Here is an 18,205-nt window from a genome sequence, read left to right on the forward strand (position 1 = left end):
CTGTATCTCTTTACGGCTGAGTTCATTAATACACGTCAGCGATTTCTGACGTGGCGACGCGGCTTTGCTGACGTGGCAGTGGCATTTTTTGTAATTACGTTTATTCCTGTAACGTTTAACAGGGGCACGCTGGGTATAAAATATACCCGAAATATGATAGTAATAAAAAAAAGATCTGTATGTTTCTGGTCATTTCACCTAATTTGTATGACATCTGAGTAACTTATCAATATTCATGTAAATTCTTACCAATGTAGAGCCCACAACAAAAACGATGTTACTCGATTTTTTTAAGTGGTAATAGTTTGATTGAAACTATTTCGTAGTTCTCTTACTTTTTTACAGTCCATTGAGATAGATTCTAGAGGAATTCCGTATGGAATTGGAAGCTTCAAAGAGACTCTTGGCAAGCGCAAGCGCTATGGACAGTCTTCATCTTCATCTATATCCTTTCTGGATCTGCAAGAACAGCCGAAGGAAGCTCAACGCAAGATAGAAGAGCAGGCAGCATATAATGAAAAGAGAGATCTTGAGGAAGCTGCCCGTAAAGCTGAGCAAACCCGAGTGGCGGCTGAGCAAAAGGAGAAGCTCGCGCACTTGTCTTTGGTAGAGAAGTATCTGCGGCAAACCAATCCGCACTTCCTGGACTTCATGGCCACTCATTCAGCTCCTCAAGAAACCACAGACCCTCTCTCGCCTCTTCCTCAAAATGATCCATAGGTTTCTCCTTTTCATCTCTCTTTTATCATGAACAAAAACTTTATCACTCTCTCAGTTTTTGATAAGTGTCTTTGATTGTGAATGGTGTGTATGTGTACTTTGATAGTGAATGATGTACTTTTGTATGTGTTTTGGCTTTTATTTGATTTGGAGTTCTTTTTTTTTTTATTTGGTTTTAGATTAATGTTGTTTGGGTTATGGAATCAAACTTAGAAATGAAACAAAATCGGAATCCAAACAATTACAAAACAAAATCAGAAATGAAACAAAATCGGAATCCAAACAATTTGAAAACAAAATCCGAAATGCCAAATTCTTATATTAGTCGCAACAATAGTCGCCAATTAGTCATAAAAAAGTCGTATATTAGTCGCAATATAGTCGCTTTTATTAACGACTAAGTAATGACTGTCTTACAATAGTCGCATTTATAGTCGTAAAATAGACGCCATTTAGTCACTACAAATTAACGACTATGTATACGACTGCACTAAACAGACCTTATATGAGTGTTGATTAATCGTAACATAGTCGCCAAATAGTCATCAAATGTTACGACTAATGAGTGACTAATATATGACTCATATATATTAGTCGTATGTTTGTCGTTAAAAGGCGACTAAATTTACGACTATTTATTTTAGCGACTAAATATTTACGACTATGGGTATTAGTCGTAATCTAGTCGTATTATCCAGTTTTACGACTAAGTAGTGACTATTGTCGTAGTCGTAAAACGACTGTTTTCTTGTAGTGATTGCAGACTTTTTATTAAATGCAATGTTTAATTATATTAAAAGAAAAAAATAATGTTTTTACAATTAGTACAACGGTTTGTTGAGATAAATAAGACAAAGTTATATTTTGACTATCATATAAAAAATCTATGTTTTGAGTCAAATTTGGAAACCCTCATCATATCGCCTATCGCCTATCGCCCATACTTTTAATTATTGTAAGATGATTTCGAACTTGCTTGTCAATCCACTTGGTGATTTGAGTTCCTTAGTTATATTTTTCATCATGTCTTCGTCCATTTTGCTTCCTCCTGATCGCATAGACCGTAGCTTGGAGGACATATCGAGCCAAGTATCCTTCTACTTGATTCTGTTGATGCTCTGAAACATAAGTTATACGAGTAGACCAATCAGTTGAGTATCTTGCTTTGAATAGACCGTCAGTGAGAGCAGCCTAGATTTTCGAGATAAACCTGCATGAGAAGAATAAGTTATCTCGAGTTTCTATGCACTTTTGACACACACGAAAAAACATATTCCACCTGTTGAAAGCCTATATTGAACTGCTAACCAAATATAGACGGAGTATTTCGGTGTGGCTTGAGCAAACCGGACCTCTTTGTGCCACACTACCTTATTTAAAGTGGTTCGTGTATTGTTCCAAGCACTACCTAATTTAAAGTGGTTCGTGTATGGTTCCAAGTGTCATTGGTGTAGAACTTAAGTCGGTGGAAAATTACATAGTATTTTCAAATAAACGGTCAATTTATATGTGAATTATAGACAACCATAGTAATATGTGCATATGAATGAATGGGCAATACAAATTCATACAAAAATTATAAGTTAATCTTGCACCATTTAACTAATATTTGTTTCAACTAGTATTTGATCCAAAAGCCGATAGTCAATCCGTAAGTTTGGCTAAAAAACAAAAGAATTAGATTGATTGAAGTAGTGTCGTTTAAACACGAGTTTCAAGATACTATAACGTTGTATTTTATCACTAAAAAAAATCGAGTAAAATCGTTTTTGTTGTGGGCTCTACATTGGTAAGAATTTACATGAATATTGATAATTATATGAATTCAAATGTTTTGGCCCATTACAGTGGGCTTCAAATGTGGGCTCCATCTCTCTCTCTTCCACTACAACTTTCATATATAAAATGACTATCTTTTACATTGTATCAAGATAACAAAAATGTGAACAATATATCAGAAAGAGTGATTAAAAGGTTTCTGAAGACTAAGTTGACTGGTAGTCACAAAGGTTAATTGGCACAAGATCTTTTTGTTCCCCTAAAAAGGACTTTGAAGTGATATGTGACCATTAGACTAAGAATATCTATAATTATAAAATCAAGAAGTTAAAGTGATGGGCTAGTGGTTCTATTTTGGTGGGCTAGTGGGCTCGTGGTTCTAGTATGATGGAAAAGTCGTCATGTTATTCTAGGCCATGGATTGAATGTAACACCCGTCACGCCATAAAGGATAGGACTGTATGTTATTCATCCAGTCTTACCAAAACGTTTATTTCTTTAAAAGTCACCAACGAACAAACTTCAACCCGTAACTTTTGAAACTTACTAACCTGGAGGAAAAAAAGGAAAAAAAAGGGGTGAGTAAAACAAGTTTACTCAGTGAACATATCAACTCTTCCCAGTGGACATACAGTAAAAACGTTCCAAATATAATCAACAACCATTAGTTAGTATAGATTCAGAATGTCTATCAATCAAACAAACATGCATTCGTCTTGCTCACGACAAGATATTTTACATTCATTTCTAGTTTTATGTATTTTAACTTATGGATACTCGAGTTTCTTTTAACTCATGGCTACTCAAGCCTACTTATGGAAGACCACGGCCCGTAGCTCGAGCCTTCTCCTCATTGCTCGACAGCACTTAATGACAAGTAGATGAACCCGTCGGTCCATAACAGTCCAACTTCCTCAAGTATCCTTCACATACTCTTTAGTTTTCTCTTCTCATATACCTATATATTATCAGTTTTATAATTTAATGTATGTTAAGCATGATATCAAATCATGTCACTAATGCATTTCATGTATAATTCTCGAGCCTATACTCGGTAACTATCGAAGAGTATATAAGGAAAGAGGTTACTATATATTCGCAAATATCACCCTCACCTTAGCCTAATTGAAGATGAAGAACAACTCTCTTCTCCTTTCTCCTTTAGATAAATTACTAGCTTGCCTCCAACCGCATAGAATTAAACTCCACCTTGGATCTCCATCAACCTAGACATAATTATGAGAGTCTTAAAGACTCCTGCAAATTTTGGGCTCAAGCCAAACTCCTTTACCCGAGCAACAATATAAACTTCGTCAAAATTTATTCTATATAAATATATCTTGGAAACATATATATAAATCAAATTCTAACCGTTAGAAACTTAATCCCACCGTTAAATATGCAGCCAGTAGTATCATGAAGATCTACACCAATTCCAGTCAGATCGGACATTAGATGAAACACCCACGTTCTCCTAAATATGATGCGTCAGATCTGTTTTCTAGGGTTCTATGCTTACCAGTTTTTAACAGATTAAGTGGTTTCTTGCACGGAAAGCAATGCAAATAACTTATGGAATATAACCCCGATTCAAACTCCGTCAGTTGCTGTAGATTTATGGCAACGAGATATTTCCAGAGATGTCTTACTTGTCATCTGATTCTCTCTGGTATGACGAGAATTCTCCCTTCAAAACACCCTCTTGAAACTGTTCTTCCTGCTTCCTCTTTTCCCTTCTTCTTGTTTCTTTTTCTTCCCTTCAACTGATCTCAATACCACCATCTCTACTTGGCTACGAAATAGACTCATCAGTGATTTGGCGTCATTGTGGAATGATCTCGTCTCCATTGCCATTGGTTCCGGGGTTGAACGGTTAAGATCCGTGATGTCTCCTCCATCTTCGCTTCCAATTTCTCCGTCACAACCAATTTCTTCCCATATTTCTCTTCTTCTCCGACCAAGGCAACGTGGCCGCTGAGAAAATACAACAATATCAGTGGTGGAAGAGACACGAACAAGACGATAACGGCGATAGCAAAGAGCCAAAGACTCATGACAATTATTTCTCTCGGCAAAAGCGGCAAGGGTTTTTTTTATCTTAACGGAGAGGGAGATGCATACATATTTACATATACATGTGCCAACAATGACTAGGCCTTGACGTTTTTGTGGCTTACCAATCAGGCAATCACATGGACTTAATCCTAAAGCTAAAACAATAAAAGCCCACAATTGTGGAGAGGGTTGTTACAATTCTCCCTAAAACGCAGAATTGCTCAGCTTTATCTCTTTGGTCAGCGGATATAAGCCCATTGCTTACGGTCCATTTGAAAATCTGGAAGAACCCTACTTGTGGGATACCCTTTCTTCAAGGATTAGTCCTAGACCCCTCCCACATCCTTTTGTAAACGTATTAGTGACAAGAGCTTATGAGAGAAATTAAAAGCAACATTATTTCCTTGAACTCTAAATCTTGAAACCATACATTATTCTTCATTTCTTATATTTGTAAACTCTCATCCCAATATATAGGTCTATGTAAGAGCTTCTAAATAACGTTGTCCTATTACATAATTTAAATTACATATTTTAAATAAAAAATAGAAGAGCTTCTAAATTATGAGGATAGATCTATATTGTATCAGTGTAACACCCTGGTTTCAGGAATATGGTGGTGTATGCAGAGAGGTTTAAAAGAATTAATTTGGCCATTTATGTCACCAAAGGGCACTTATCTTTTCGGTCAACCATACTGAGAGAACTTCACAGTTAAGAGTGCTTGAGCTGGAGCAATTTCAGGATGAGTGACCTTCCGAGAAGTGGTTATCAGAACTGTGTGCGTGAGGACAAAACACGGGAAAAAATCATGTGGTGATTTGTAGGGTCGTTAACAAGTTTTTAAAGCTTCCCAGACATAGCATATCGACCATTGGAAGATGGTGGGCTTACGGGCCAAAAGAGGATGTGGGGCCTATTAAAAGAGATGGCGGTCGGGGCGTTATAAGTGGTATCAGAGCCAAACCTAGGCGAATGTGGAGTCAAGAGGGCTCACAACGTCGGGGGTGACGGTCTTGGTCCGCAAGGAGGACGTTGCGATCTGTTAGTGGGGGTGAATTGTAACACCCCAGTTTCAGGAATATGGTGGTGCATGCATAGAAGTTTAAAAGAATTAATTTGGCCACCTATGTCACCAAAAGACACTTCTCTTTTTGGTCAACTGTCCTGAGAGAACTCCACAGTTAAGGGTGCTTCAGCTGGAGCAATTTCAGGATGGGTGACATTCCAGAAGCCATTGTCGGAAGTGTGTGAATGAAGACAAAACACAAGAAAATATCATGTGGTGATTTTTAGGATCGGTAAACAAGTTTTAAAGTCTCCCGTACATAGCGGACCGACCATCGGACACGAATGTTACAATCAGAGTTGCTATGATTAATCACTATCTCACATTTTCTTGTCCTTCTTTTCGTTACGTCAAATTCATGTTTTCTACTCAACGTAACACCTCAGATGCTCTGTCCAACCTATACATACCCAAAAAAAATCACATGCTCTGCTCATTGTTAATATGTTGAATATGACCGAATTATCATCTTCAAATTACATCACATGGCCTGGTCTACATGTTTCTCGATGGTCATGACCAACCTTTCCTCTACTATATATGAAGTATTACCACTTGTTAAAACCAATATTGGAATATTTTTTGTCAATCTTTTTTATTGTTCCAACCTTTTTTGTTTTAAGGAATCTTTTTCCCTTTGTTAAAGGATTTAAAGAATCTTCAATACGTTCACATTTTGAAAAAGCTTAATGACATGAGATTGAAAGGAAACTTAATTACGTAAAGAGATGTTTTGCATCTTGCACAACATACACGGAAATATGTTAAAGAAAACAAAATCTAATTAAGCACACATGTATAATACAAGTAAGGGACTAAAAAATCCCTAAACAAAGACGACCATTACAACAACGTTGTACACGCGGGAGCGTACTCATAGATTCAACACGTAACCATGATTGTGATGCTTTTAGATACTAGAATCTCTACTCTTGTTTTCATGCTTTCAATGTTTTAATTTGTGTGATTCCTTATCTTATAGTTTATTAATTATGTCTCTGCCGCTGGTTGGTTGTGACAGTAATAGCTAGTGTAATATTGATATCTTAATATTACTAATAACTGTGCGTATTCATGTTTTAGAATAAAGAAAAAGCATTATGCATGTAAGAAAGTGAGCAGTTATTAGTTCTATTCGATAAACTCATTGAAACGAAAGGTGTAATTGTTAGGTAGTCTAGCACTTAAATGGTGTAGGCGGGGATTAACCGGTGCTTACGGGGTAAAAAAGATTTTTAGATTCTTATAAATATCTACAATCAGTGGCGGAGCCAGAGGTTTGATAGGGGGGTCAGTTGACCCCCATGAATTTTTAAAAATCCATTATATGTCATTAGCAATAATTCTAATGACCCCAACTTATAATAAATTTTGACCCCAATACAAAATTAATATTGCAACTTGAAAGAAAAAATAGTTTAAATATTTGAAAGTTTGATTTTCACTAAAATTTTAGACCCATAATTAACTTTAAATAAAAGAAATACTCACCTAATATTATTTCAATTTTTACAAAACACCAAAAAAAATATTAAAGTTTTTAGTGTATTATCTTATAACGATAAAAAATTTTTTTGACCCCCATAACATAAATTTCTACCTCCGCCACTGTCTACAATAAATGAATAAAATTGACGATACTGTCAAAATGTTAAAGTAGCAAAATGGTTTGAGAATCTAACTAGATTGAACTAGCCCTTGGATTGATTATCGTAGGGTGCATTTGCTATTTTCGAAACATAAATGAGAAGGATAAAATCATAATTCAAATTCTTACATCTTTATTACTTTTTTCGGGATAAAGACAAGAACCATACTAAATATTATTATAATTATAGATTGCGAGAATTAATACAGTATCTTGGTTCATTTAGTATGAAACAATCGACAAATACTATGATAAGGTTACCAATTTCTTGAATATCATTAGTTTTCGTTATGAAAAATTGTGGTACTGGCTTCATTGTTGACAAATCATCATAAATACAATTATTCATATCTCCCATCGTTTGAGCTACCATAATTTTGAAGTTGTAATAGTCTTTGGCAGCCAAATATTTGAGGGCATAAGGACATTTGTCGAGAGCATCTTTATATAATTCTTTACATAAGCGATATTCAGAATTAATATCCGGTATATAGCCTCTTGATAATTTAAATTGCTTCAGCGTATCCAAAATATTTTGAGCATGATAATTGATCAAATATTTGGCGAGACCAGAAAAATCTAGTCTAGCAATTTCAGGAGTTGCTTTTAGAACCTCAAAACACAATGAAGATTTTACAGCTGGTTTGGTGCATAAAGTGTGGATCTCATATGTTGTAACCATGGTACTAAACTTTGCATATGATGAGACAACAAAAAGAAGTAAAACCAGTAAACAAGCTGGTGAAAAGTTTTTATCGATGTAAGCAACCATTTTTCTTGTTCTATGTTTTTTGGAACTTAAGTGAGATTTATATATAGGCTATAAAATATCTTCAAAATTAAATACTAATAGATTATATACCATACTAAAATGATTTAATTTATTAGCAATATGTCAAACTGTTCAATATTTTTTTTGTTGATTAGTTGACCATTTTAATTAGTAAGAAAATAATTTAGTTTTGATTTGACCAGCATTATGACAACAAATTAGATAATTTTCCTTTCTTTAGATTTGAAATATGTAGCACATGGTATATTGGTATTGTTACCAACTGACTGAGATCTAAACTTCTTATTATCCCATTAATTTTCTATATTATAAGTTTTTTTTTGGTAGTTTAGAGGTAGAGGAATAATAGACGAATAATAGAGAATTTGGTAGATAATACATTTTTCTTAAGTACGTTAACTCATACATAGTAAATTAGCATAAGAGGAACAATATCATCATAGTCCTTTTCGTACGGAACTCTGCTTGCTTTCAGCCACAATTCTCCAAGTATAAGCTTGCTAACAGTGAATTTTGCTTCCTCTTTAGGATCCATAATAACTCTAACCATGTCCAGTTTACCCTTTTGCTATATAGTCCCATCTCCTGGACCCTTGTCTTAAAATATAAGTTCACCACATGACAGATGGTTCGAAATACTACCTTCAAAGGAAGTAAGTAATGAATGGTCATGTACCTATGAAAACTATAGGCATAGAACTCAAAAACTTTATTTTATTTACCCGAATCACCATCCCTTCTTTGTTGGTCCATGGTTTGTTTGAGAAATACATGTATGATATCTCCGGCATTATCTCATTTTAATAGATTTTTCATTAAAGAACTCACATGATAAATCATCTCTTTCTGTCTACCAGCCCGAACAGCCATTGATACTAGCATCGCATTGACTACCATGTCTGCAAGAATCTAGTCCATCAAATAATTATAAAACAATTCAGTAATATATTTATGCAGTTTCTCTATGCGGACACTATAATCTTATACAAAAAATCACAAATGTGTATGTAGAAAGATGAAAGTAGATACGACATCTGAAATAGCGTTAAGATCACCAAGGAAACATGTGAGTTTTGCTGTACCATACCCAACAGCTAGACTATCCACAGTCCTATATATAAATTAAAGTGTTGTTACTTCACTAGTTAATAATTTGATATTAATCAGTTAATTTTTTTTTCATATTTTACCTGATTTTCTCGGTCCAACTTGAGAACGGTTCTTTGAAAGTGCTGGTAATAGTCGAAGGACGAATTATCACCACCGACATATTTTACCTTTTTGCACCTACCAACATTTCTCCCATTGCTTTCGTGAACACGTATGTGTTTGGCCATCCGTACATTTTTACCCTATTTTATATTCAAGAAATTATGAATTTTAATAGATGAAGTAGATAGCAACACTAAAATGTAACTAGGGATCACCTAGTGAGTCCGAATCCTTCATAGCTTGTGTGATGGTCTCGGTCAAGGCTCAGGTGGCTTGAAGCTGGCTAAGTTTTTTCAAAAAAATTAATTATTTGTCAATTTTGTGTGAGTGTGTGTTTATACATGTGGAAACATGAACAAAGACTTATACTTTAGGATATCTCTTGGCAAAATTCGGGGCTTTGGTAGCTCCCAATGTGTTGATCCCAAGTGGTACATATGTGATTAATTTAACATTTTTTAAGTTTCACATTGTTAGAAAATTCACTTATAATTTATTTTTTCTTTTCTTAAATTTTGAGAAGAATAAAATTTGGTTATAATAGTATTAATTTACTTGGTGGACCATCTGATGTTCCAACTCGGAGTCTTGATGATAAAGGCCCAAATCATCAAGGAAAATGTCTCCATTCACAATAGTGATCACATACTTTTTCTCCACCACCTCAAAACAAGTCCTTTCCCAAAATCTACAGACATTTGGAACAATTCAAGGTTATAACATTTCTATTAATTAGCATCGGTACTTATATTTATTTACAATATTTGGACATAAGCTCCTAAAAACTCGAAGTATCATTTTCAATATTCATACTGAAGCAATATTATTTAAATGTAGGTACATTACAATTTTAAAATATTTCTAGCAATATTTAATTTTGAATAACAAGGTGTTTGGTCTAGTTAATCAAAGTAATTAGCAAATTGTAGTAAAAAGTGGATATTAAACCTCTTTGTTGAACCTCTCAGTAGCAGATTTTTCGTCTGATGCTCTAAGAAGAAGATATAGTTTCCTCAAGTTTGGTGCAACCTTAGTATCTTCTCCACAAAAACTGCATACAAGTTAAAAGAAAGCTAACATAAAAGTTAAGAACAACTAACAATACTTATTACAAATTTCAAAAGAAAAAAAAAACAATATTTATTTGAAGTTTAGTGTATATCTTCTTGATAAACAAAAAAGTTTTTATTTTATTTTTGAACACATGTCGATCCAGCTGCTTCAATGTCAAGAACCATTAATAAAATGCTGATATTGCTTTCATCCTCTTTATGAAATTGACTCTCGTATAATTAATTCAAAGGATTTGTTAGCAAATACCCCTTGTAAAAAATTAAAACTAATTAATGGACGTTACAAAATTTTAAGAAGCGTTATTGCCAATATATCTAAAGACAATTATACAGAGAGATATAGATCAGTACTCTTTCCTAAGAAGCCAGTAGCTCCGATCACCAATATAGATTTGTTGTCAAGATACTGAAGGTCACTTACGATCTCCAGTCCACATTGTATGCGTTTTTAGTGAGAAAATAATAGGACAACTAAATTATGTGGAGAGGTCGAGATTTATAATCGTGTATGTCTTCTTTATAAAGGCAAACACTAACGTCATAAAAACTTTAAAAAACTTCTCATAAAACTAAGAAAATAAACCAAAGAAATGCCAAAAAAAAAACCCCGTTAACTCATAAGAGCCACATAAATCCAAAGGAGCACACACTGCACAGACCACCGATCACTCGAAGAGAGGGCCACTGCTTAAAACTCAACCGGCTTTCTCCACCTAGCTTCGCCGCTTTCCTCAGCATTACCGATGTCTTAGATCAGGACTGATAATCACTTTCCGGAAGGTCACCCATCCTGAAACTTTCCCAGCTCAAGCACGCTTAACTGTAGAGTTCTCTCAGGACAGTTGACCAAAAATATAAGTGTACTTTGGTGATATAGATGGTGGTGAGAAGAAGAGAGAGGGTTGATTTCGGTTTGGGTGTGGGGAAGAAGAGAAAGAAAGTGAAGGGAAGATGGAGATAAAAGCAGTTGGATGGGCGAATTTTGAAGGCTTGCCAATTTATGGAGTCGTTCATGGTATTGCGGGCTAGATAATCAACGGTGGGATTTCGTTTTTACGGTTTGTTCTTGTTATATTTATATGTTTCCGAGACAGTTTGGCATAGAGAAAACAATGGCAAGTTGTATTGTTGGTTGGGAAAATGAGCTCGGTTTGAGTTGAACCTTGCAGAAACTTCCATGTATTATGGAGTTAGGTCCTGGTTGTTGGAGAACCGTTATGGAGCTCAAGAGTGTGTGGTTAAAGTTAAGATGGTGAATTAGATGGTTCATCGGAAAAGCGTTCCCTTTGGCTGGACGGAATGGGGTATATATTCCAGGGATTACTTTCGCTAGGCGGAAAGTAATCGGGTAACTAATTTCTTTAGAAGAATAGTCACTAATCGAGGCGCATAGGATGGGTCTAGCAATTAAACGGAGGATAATCAGATTAGGCAGAGATTTTTCGAACAGAGATTCTTACCACTCAAGAGAAAATATCAAAAGATGTAGTCTAATGTAATCTTTGTCCATAAATTTGAAGTAGTTGTGGATGCCCACAAAACGTCGATTGATCTTTAAGAATTTAATAACCCAAGTGTTTTATGGAACAAGAACAGTTTCATGGAACAAGAACAGTTTCAAGATTGGTTATTGTGGGCATCGTTTGGAGGTTGTAACGATGTCCGATCGAGCTGCCAATTTATGGAGTCGTGCATGGTATTGCGGGCTAGATAATCAACAGTGGGATTTTGTTTTTACGGTTTGTTCTTGTTATATTTATATGTTTCCGAGACAGTTTGGCATAGAGAAAACAATGGCAAGTTGTATTGTTGGTTGGGAAAATGAGCTCGGTTTGAGTTGAACCTTGCAGAAGCTTCCATGTATTATGGAGTTAGGTCCTGGTTGTTGGAGAACCATTATGGAGCTCAAGAGTGTGTGGTTAAAGTTAAGATGGTGAATTAGATGGTTCATCGGAAAAGCGTTCCCCTTGGCTGGACGGAATGGGGTATATATTCCAGGGATTACTTTCGCTAGGCGGAAAGTAATCGGGTAACTAATTTCTTTAGAAGAATAGTCACTAATCGAGGCGGATAGGGTGGATCTAGCAATTAAACGGGGAATAATCAGATTAGGCAGAGATTTTTTGAACAGAGATTCTTACCACTCAAGAGAAAATATCAAAAGATGTAGTCTAATGTAATCTTTGTCCACATAAATTTGAAGTAATTGTGGATGCCCACAAAACGTCGATTGATCTTTAAGCATTTAATAACCCAACGTTTGTACTGTAAACATAGCGGATATCTGTATCCGTATCCACGAATAACCGGAATAGTGTTTTAAAATACTAAATTCATTAATATCATACATAAAAAGTTTTAAAAACACACGAAAAAACACATTCCCCCGACCCCCTCCCCCACCTCCCCCCACATAAATTTGAAGTAGTTGTGGATGCCCACAAAACGTCGATTGATCTTTAAGCATTTAATAACACAACGTTTGTACTGTAAACATAGCGGATATCCGGTTTTTTTAAGATATCCGTATTCGTATCTGCGAATATCCGGAAATAGTGTTTTAAAATCCTAAATTCATTAATATCATACATAAAAAGTTTTAAAAACACACGAAAAAACACATTCCGCTTCCCCCCTCCCCCCCCCCACCCCTCATTTCAACTGGACCATTATATCACCTGTTGAAAGCCTATATTGAACTGCTAACCAAATATAGACGGAGTATTTCGGTGTGGCGTGAGCAAACCAGACCCCTTTTTGTCACACTACCTTATTTAAAGTGGTTCGTGTATGATTCCAAGTGTCATTGGTGGAGAACTTAAGTCGGTGGAGAATTGCATAGTATTTTCAAGTAAACGGTCAATTTATATGTGAATTATAGACAACCATAGTAATATGTGCATATGAATGAATGGGCAATACAAATTCATACACAAATTATAAGTTAATCTTGCACCATTTAAGTAATATTTGTTTCAACTAATATTTGATCCAAAAGCCGATAGTCAATCTGTAAGTTTGGTTTTAAAAAAAAAAAATTAGATTGATCGAAATAGTTTCAAATACTATAACGTTGTTTTTTAGATAGATTGATCGAAATAGTTTCAATCTACTCGGTTCCGTCTGCTGTGAGCTCCCGGGGACGTGACTCGCCATCTGAAACACTCGAAGCATCTGCCTCTAGCAGAGACAACCTCAGTTCCAAATTCTGCTGGTAAGTTGTTGCTATTTTCTCCGCCTTCCGATCAACATACGTACCATCTGGCCTAGTATGGGTCTTGATGAAAACCTCACCAAGACTGATCGCTCTTCCCAGTTGCTCTTCCTGCATTGTAACCAAATAACATGTGTTAACCAGTCATAATGAAAAGATAAATAAATAACAGATATATGAAGTCACTGACCATTTCATCTTTGATTTGTTGAAACGACTTAGGGCCTGAGAAATGAACGTGAGGACCAAGTCCGCCACGGTCAGACTTGCGAGCTTTTGAATATGTTTTACTCCTCTTCTTCGCTTCTTCAGTGTCCCAGTAGGTGCACATTGTTTCCCAGAGAGTGTCACCAATCCATGGAGGTCGCTCTCGACCTGTCCTCGCTCCGCTAACCATATCTTTCATCCGGCGCTGACATATATCCTCAAAATATTATTGCTCGGTGCCTGTTATCAAGGGATCCCAGTGGTGTGTTTTCTACAAAAAAAAAAAGAATTGTAAGTGATATTAAAAACAAGAAAAGTACTCTATATTAGAAGGATAAAGACAGAGAAAGAAAACAGTACCGCGAATTCGAGAAAGTATCTCTCTCTTCTGTCCACATGCACCAAAGTAAAGCTATAGTAGGGAGCATCAAATTTGCCAGTCCAAACTTTAGTAATCTTCCGAACTAGTGCATTCCCATGGTCACGAGTAAACCTCCATAAATATGAAACAATCAAAGAAGAAAAGAGGTTAATATAGTATATGAAACTTAAAAAATAAACAAGGATACAACAAGTCCATATATTTCAAGTTCATCACCCACCAAAGAACAAGATACAACAAGTCCACACACAAGTCTGCAACAAGTCGACATTATTCAAGATTATTACCCATCAGAGAAAAAGAAACAACTAGTCCACACAAAATTTAACTATGCAACAGGTCTGACGAATAAGTCACGTAAATTAGCCATCATAGAACAAGAAACAACAACTCCATAAACCATAAAATAAAGGCAGAATAAGAAGTAAGCAAGAATCATACCATGAGGTGTTTTCCACGGGTTCGGGACAGAGCACGGTGGTCCACTGTTCCCTACCAGGCACACTAAGCAACGCATTCAATGCCCACAGCGAGTCCTCCTGCAGCTCCGACAACTCGTGAGGAATCTCGTCCTGGAAGTTGTTGCCTTGCGAGGAAGTCGTGTGGGGATGAGCCTCACTATGAGCCGGAGAATCCTGAACAATTGGTGAGGTTGGAGCCTCTTGCTGAGGAGTCGCTTGAGGCTGTGGGTTGTTCTCCACTTCTTCTGAGTGAGTCGTATCAACTCCACGTGGTTGAGTTCCGGAGTTCTGGAATAGTTGCTGAGGCGGTGGATAGTCCCGGACTGTCGTTGCCTGACCTTGTAAATTAGCAGGTGGTACTTGAGGAGACTGCGTCGGAGGCACTTGGACCGCCGGAGTGAAGTTGTACTGACTGGGTAGACTATTAGGTCGTAGACCAGGCGTCGTCCCTACGACTCTCTGAGAAACGTTAGGCACGTTTCTTCTCCTTCTTCCTCGGCCACCCATCTGAGAGATCTGAGAGAACTGGGGAAGAAGATGGAAGTAAATCGATCGATTTCAGTGAGAACTGGGGAAGAAGAAGAAGAAGATCGAAGTAAATCGATCGATTGGGGAAGAAACCGATCGAACAGAGAAAGAAAAATTAGGGTTTTCAGAGAGAATTGGGGAAGAAGAAGAAGATCGAAAGAGGCGAAATGAGGAAAATTAGGGTTGTGTCGTTTTTGTTCGGGCGGTTCCGTCTACTGATGGACCGAGTAAATTGGCCCATTAAATTGATTTTAGTCGCTACTTAGACGTCAATTAGTCGCATAAGTTAATATATATTATGGGTTGTGTGTTATTGGGCTTGGACCGAGTAATTGGCTCATTTCATTTATTTTAGTCGCTATTTAGACGTCAATTAGTCGCATAATGTGATATATAGTCGTTTAAAAGACGGTAAAATGTCGCATTTTTATTTAAAACATAATAAACATAAGTAGATAACCTTAACATATAAACATAATTAATATCATACAAAAAAACACAAGTACGAACATATAGAAAATATTTAGTAAGGTTCATCGGATTCTGGTTCTTCCTCATCAGAAGACGATAAATTGCATCGGAATTCATCTTCTGGTTCAGCATCGCAGACATCGTAATCGAGGACTATTGGGTTTGATCTCTCTACCGGATTGTCTAGTACAAGATCTTCAATTGTAGTCATCAAAACAGCATCATCATTTTCTGTTTGCAAAAGAGTCGGATCATTGGTTTCATATTCTCCTGAAATGTTTCCTCTTGGATTCACTTTTAGAACATTGAGCCAAATTTGCTTCGGTTTCTTTGTATATGGATATAGAATATAACAAACTTGATCTGCTTGAGAGGCTGTAGACATAAAACTTTGCATGAGATTTATATATATATATATATATATGATATCAAGAATAAATGGGTGGTATACATAAGTACATACCTAGAATAAATGGCTCGTATTTATTGTATTTTCTCGATGATAGAACGTCTACTACGCCACCATTTCTCCTCCGAGTACCTCGACCGATTTTAGGGTCATACCAGTTACACTTAAAAAGAGTGATCCTCAAATTGACCATGCCTTCATACTGGAGTTCAATAATATCCGTTAAGGTTCCATAGAAATCTGCCTCATCTGATGCATCCGTGTAATTTTCACCTTTAACACACACACCATAATTACATGTCTTTGGTCCAGCTCCGTGCTTCTGCGTATGAAACAAATAACCTCTTGTAAAGTACATTGGCCAAGTTTTGACCTTGTTCAAAGGTCCATGGACTATCTCTTGAACCCAAGTAGGAAATGGATTCGTCGAGTTCCAATATGTAACCTGCATATAAATATAAACCAACATCAATACAAAAGTTGAAATCCATGCATGTAGAAGTTATTTAATGACATACATAGTCTTTCACCCATAAATGATATTCTTCAGCTCTTTTCGTGGAGAGTTCTTTTTCGGTCAAATCTGGATATTTTGTAGATAAAAAATCCTTGAACATACTATGCAAAACAGAAACAAATATATTAGAAATTATCATGTATATTACAAATTAAAGAGTGATTTTAGGAGAGATATCAACTTATATACCTCTCAATTGGTTGAAAATAGTCACAATTTCGTAAAACATATGCATGTGCGCATTGATAGTCTTTTTCGGAAAGCCATTCTTCATGCATTTCCCCACTTGGCCTCCCGACGTGAGTAAAAATAGTAGGTACTCCAGGGACATGATATACAGGTACTTCGCCTTCATCAAATCTTGTTAACCTGATCCAAATGAGTTAATTAAAAGTAATTCACATCAAAAATAGTGATCAATGCATTAAATTACCTTGATTTTGTTTGTATATGATCGGCAAAGTAGTGCTCTGAGAAATAAGCAATCTTGTCATTTATATATGATTCAACAATTGATCCTGCCGCATATCTTTTGTTCTTTGCTTTTCCTTTCAACTTTTTGAAAAACCTCTCAAAAGGATACATCCACCTATATTGGACAAGTCCACCAAATTCAGCTTCGTACGGGAGATGTATAGGCAGGTGCTCCATCACATCAAAAAATGATGGTGGAAATATCTTCTCCAAGTTGCATATGATTAGGACAATATTCTGCTTTAAAATCTAAACGCGACTACTCTGCAAAGTCCTCGAACATAAGTCCCGGAAAAATGCTCCAATCCCTATACATACAATTAAGAGGTTAAGTGTATCATCAAAACATGTTTAAAGATAAGTAGAATAAATACTATATGGAATGTGTGATTATTAGTACCTGATAACGCAATGTGGACGTTCCGGTCTAGGAGTTCTGCAAAGATAAATGGAAGTAGTCGCTCCATAAAAACATGGCAATCATGACTCTTCATGCCTGAAAACTTGCCATTCTCCATATCAACACAACTAGCCAAGTCTGACGAATAACCATCTGGAAATTTAACCGCATGTTTCACACATTCCAATAAACTTGTTTTGGCAGCTGCTGTTAATGTGTAAGCTGGAAAAGGAGCTTTACCCCGACTATCAATATGTAACTGTGGCCGAGAACAAAATTGTTCTATATCCAATCTTGACATGATGTTGTCTTTTGATTTACCCTTCACATTCATAAGAGTATTCATAATGTTGTCCAAAAAATTCTTCTCTGTGTGCATCACATCAATATTATGACGAAGATTGAGGTCCCTCCAATACGGCAGCTCCCATAGTATGTTTTCTTTGTGCCAGTTATGTTGCTTCCCATAACCAGGCATCTTCTTTTCGTGACCGTTTCCACCGACGTCCTTGGTACATGGTGGATTTACACCATTTAACTTCTCGTAATAAACTTGTTCACCGGTGAAAGATTGAGGTGGATACTCTTTAGATGCGTCTCTTCCTCTTAGGAAGTCTTTTTTGTTCTTCCTTAATGGATGACCGTGAGGAAGAAATCTTCGGTGACAATCAAACCAACACGTCTTCCTTCCCTTAGGTAGATAAAAAGACTTTGTATCCTCCATACAAATTGGACAAGATAATTTTCCATGGGTGGTCCATCCTGATAACATGCTATATGTAGGAAAGTCGCT

At 36.2% G+C, this 18,205-nt stretch overlaps 1 protein-coding gene and 1 long non-coding RNA gene across 2 annotated transcripts; both read right to left on the bottom strand.

The window, feature by feature from the left end:
• Window positions 1-1,491: 1,491 nt before the first annotated feature.
• LOC110228116 lies at window positions 1,492-5,117 on the bottom strand. Its single transcript, XR_002331732.1, has 2 exons — window positions 3,615-5,117; window positions 1,492-3,457 (listed from the first exon to the last, which is right to left on the bottom strand). It is a non-coding gene; the product is annotated as an uncharacterized LOC110228116 (long non-coding RNA).
• A 2,133-nt stretch (window positions 5,118-7,250) lies between these two features.
• Window positions 7,251-9,271, bottom strand: LOC9313412. Its single transcript, XM_021024251.1, has 3 exons — window positions 9,255-9,271; window positions 8,893-8,973; window positions 7,251-8,702 (listed from the first exon to the last, which is right to left on the bottom strand). The coding sequence occupies exon 3, from the start codon at window positions 8,041-8,043 to the stop codon at window positions 7,456-7,458; it is 588 nt and encodes a 195-aa protein (XP_020879910.1). The 5' UTR covers window positions 8,044-8,702; window positions 8,893-8,973; window positions 9,255-9,271; the 3' UTR covers window positions 7,251-7,455.
• Window positions 9,272-18,205: the final 8,934 nt, after the last annotated feature.

The sequence above is a fragment of the Arabidopsis lyrata genome (genome assembly GCF_000004255.2).
Source record: "Arabidopsis lyrata subsp. lyrata unplaced genomic scaffold ARALYscaffold_5, whole genome shotgun sequence".
NCBI classification, from domain to species: Eukaryota; Viridiplantae; Streptophyta; class Magnoliopsida; order Brassicales; family Brassicaceae; genus Arabidopsis; species Arabidopsis lyrata.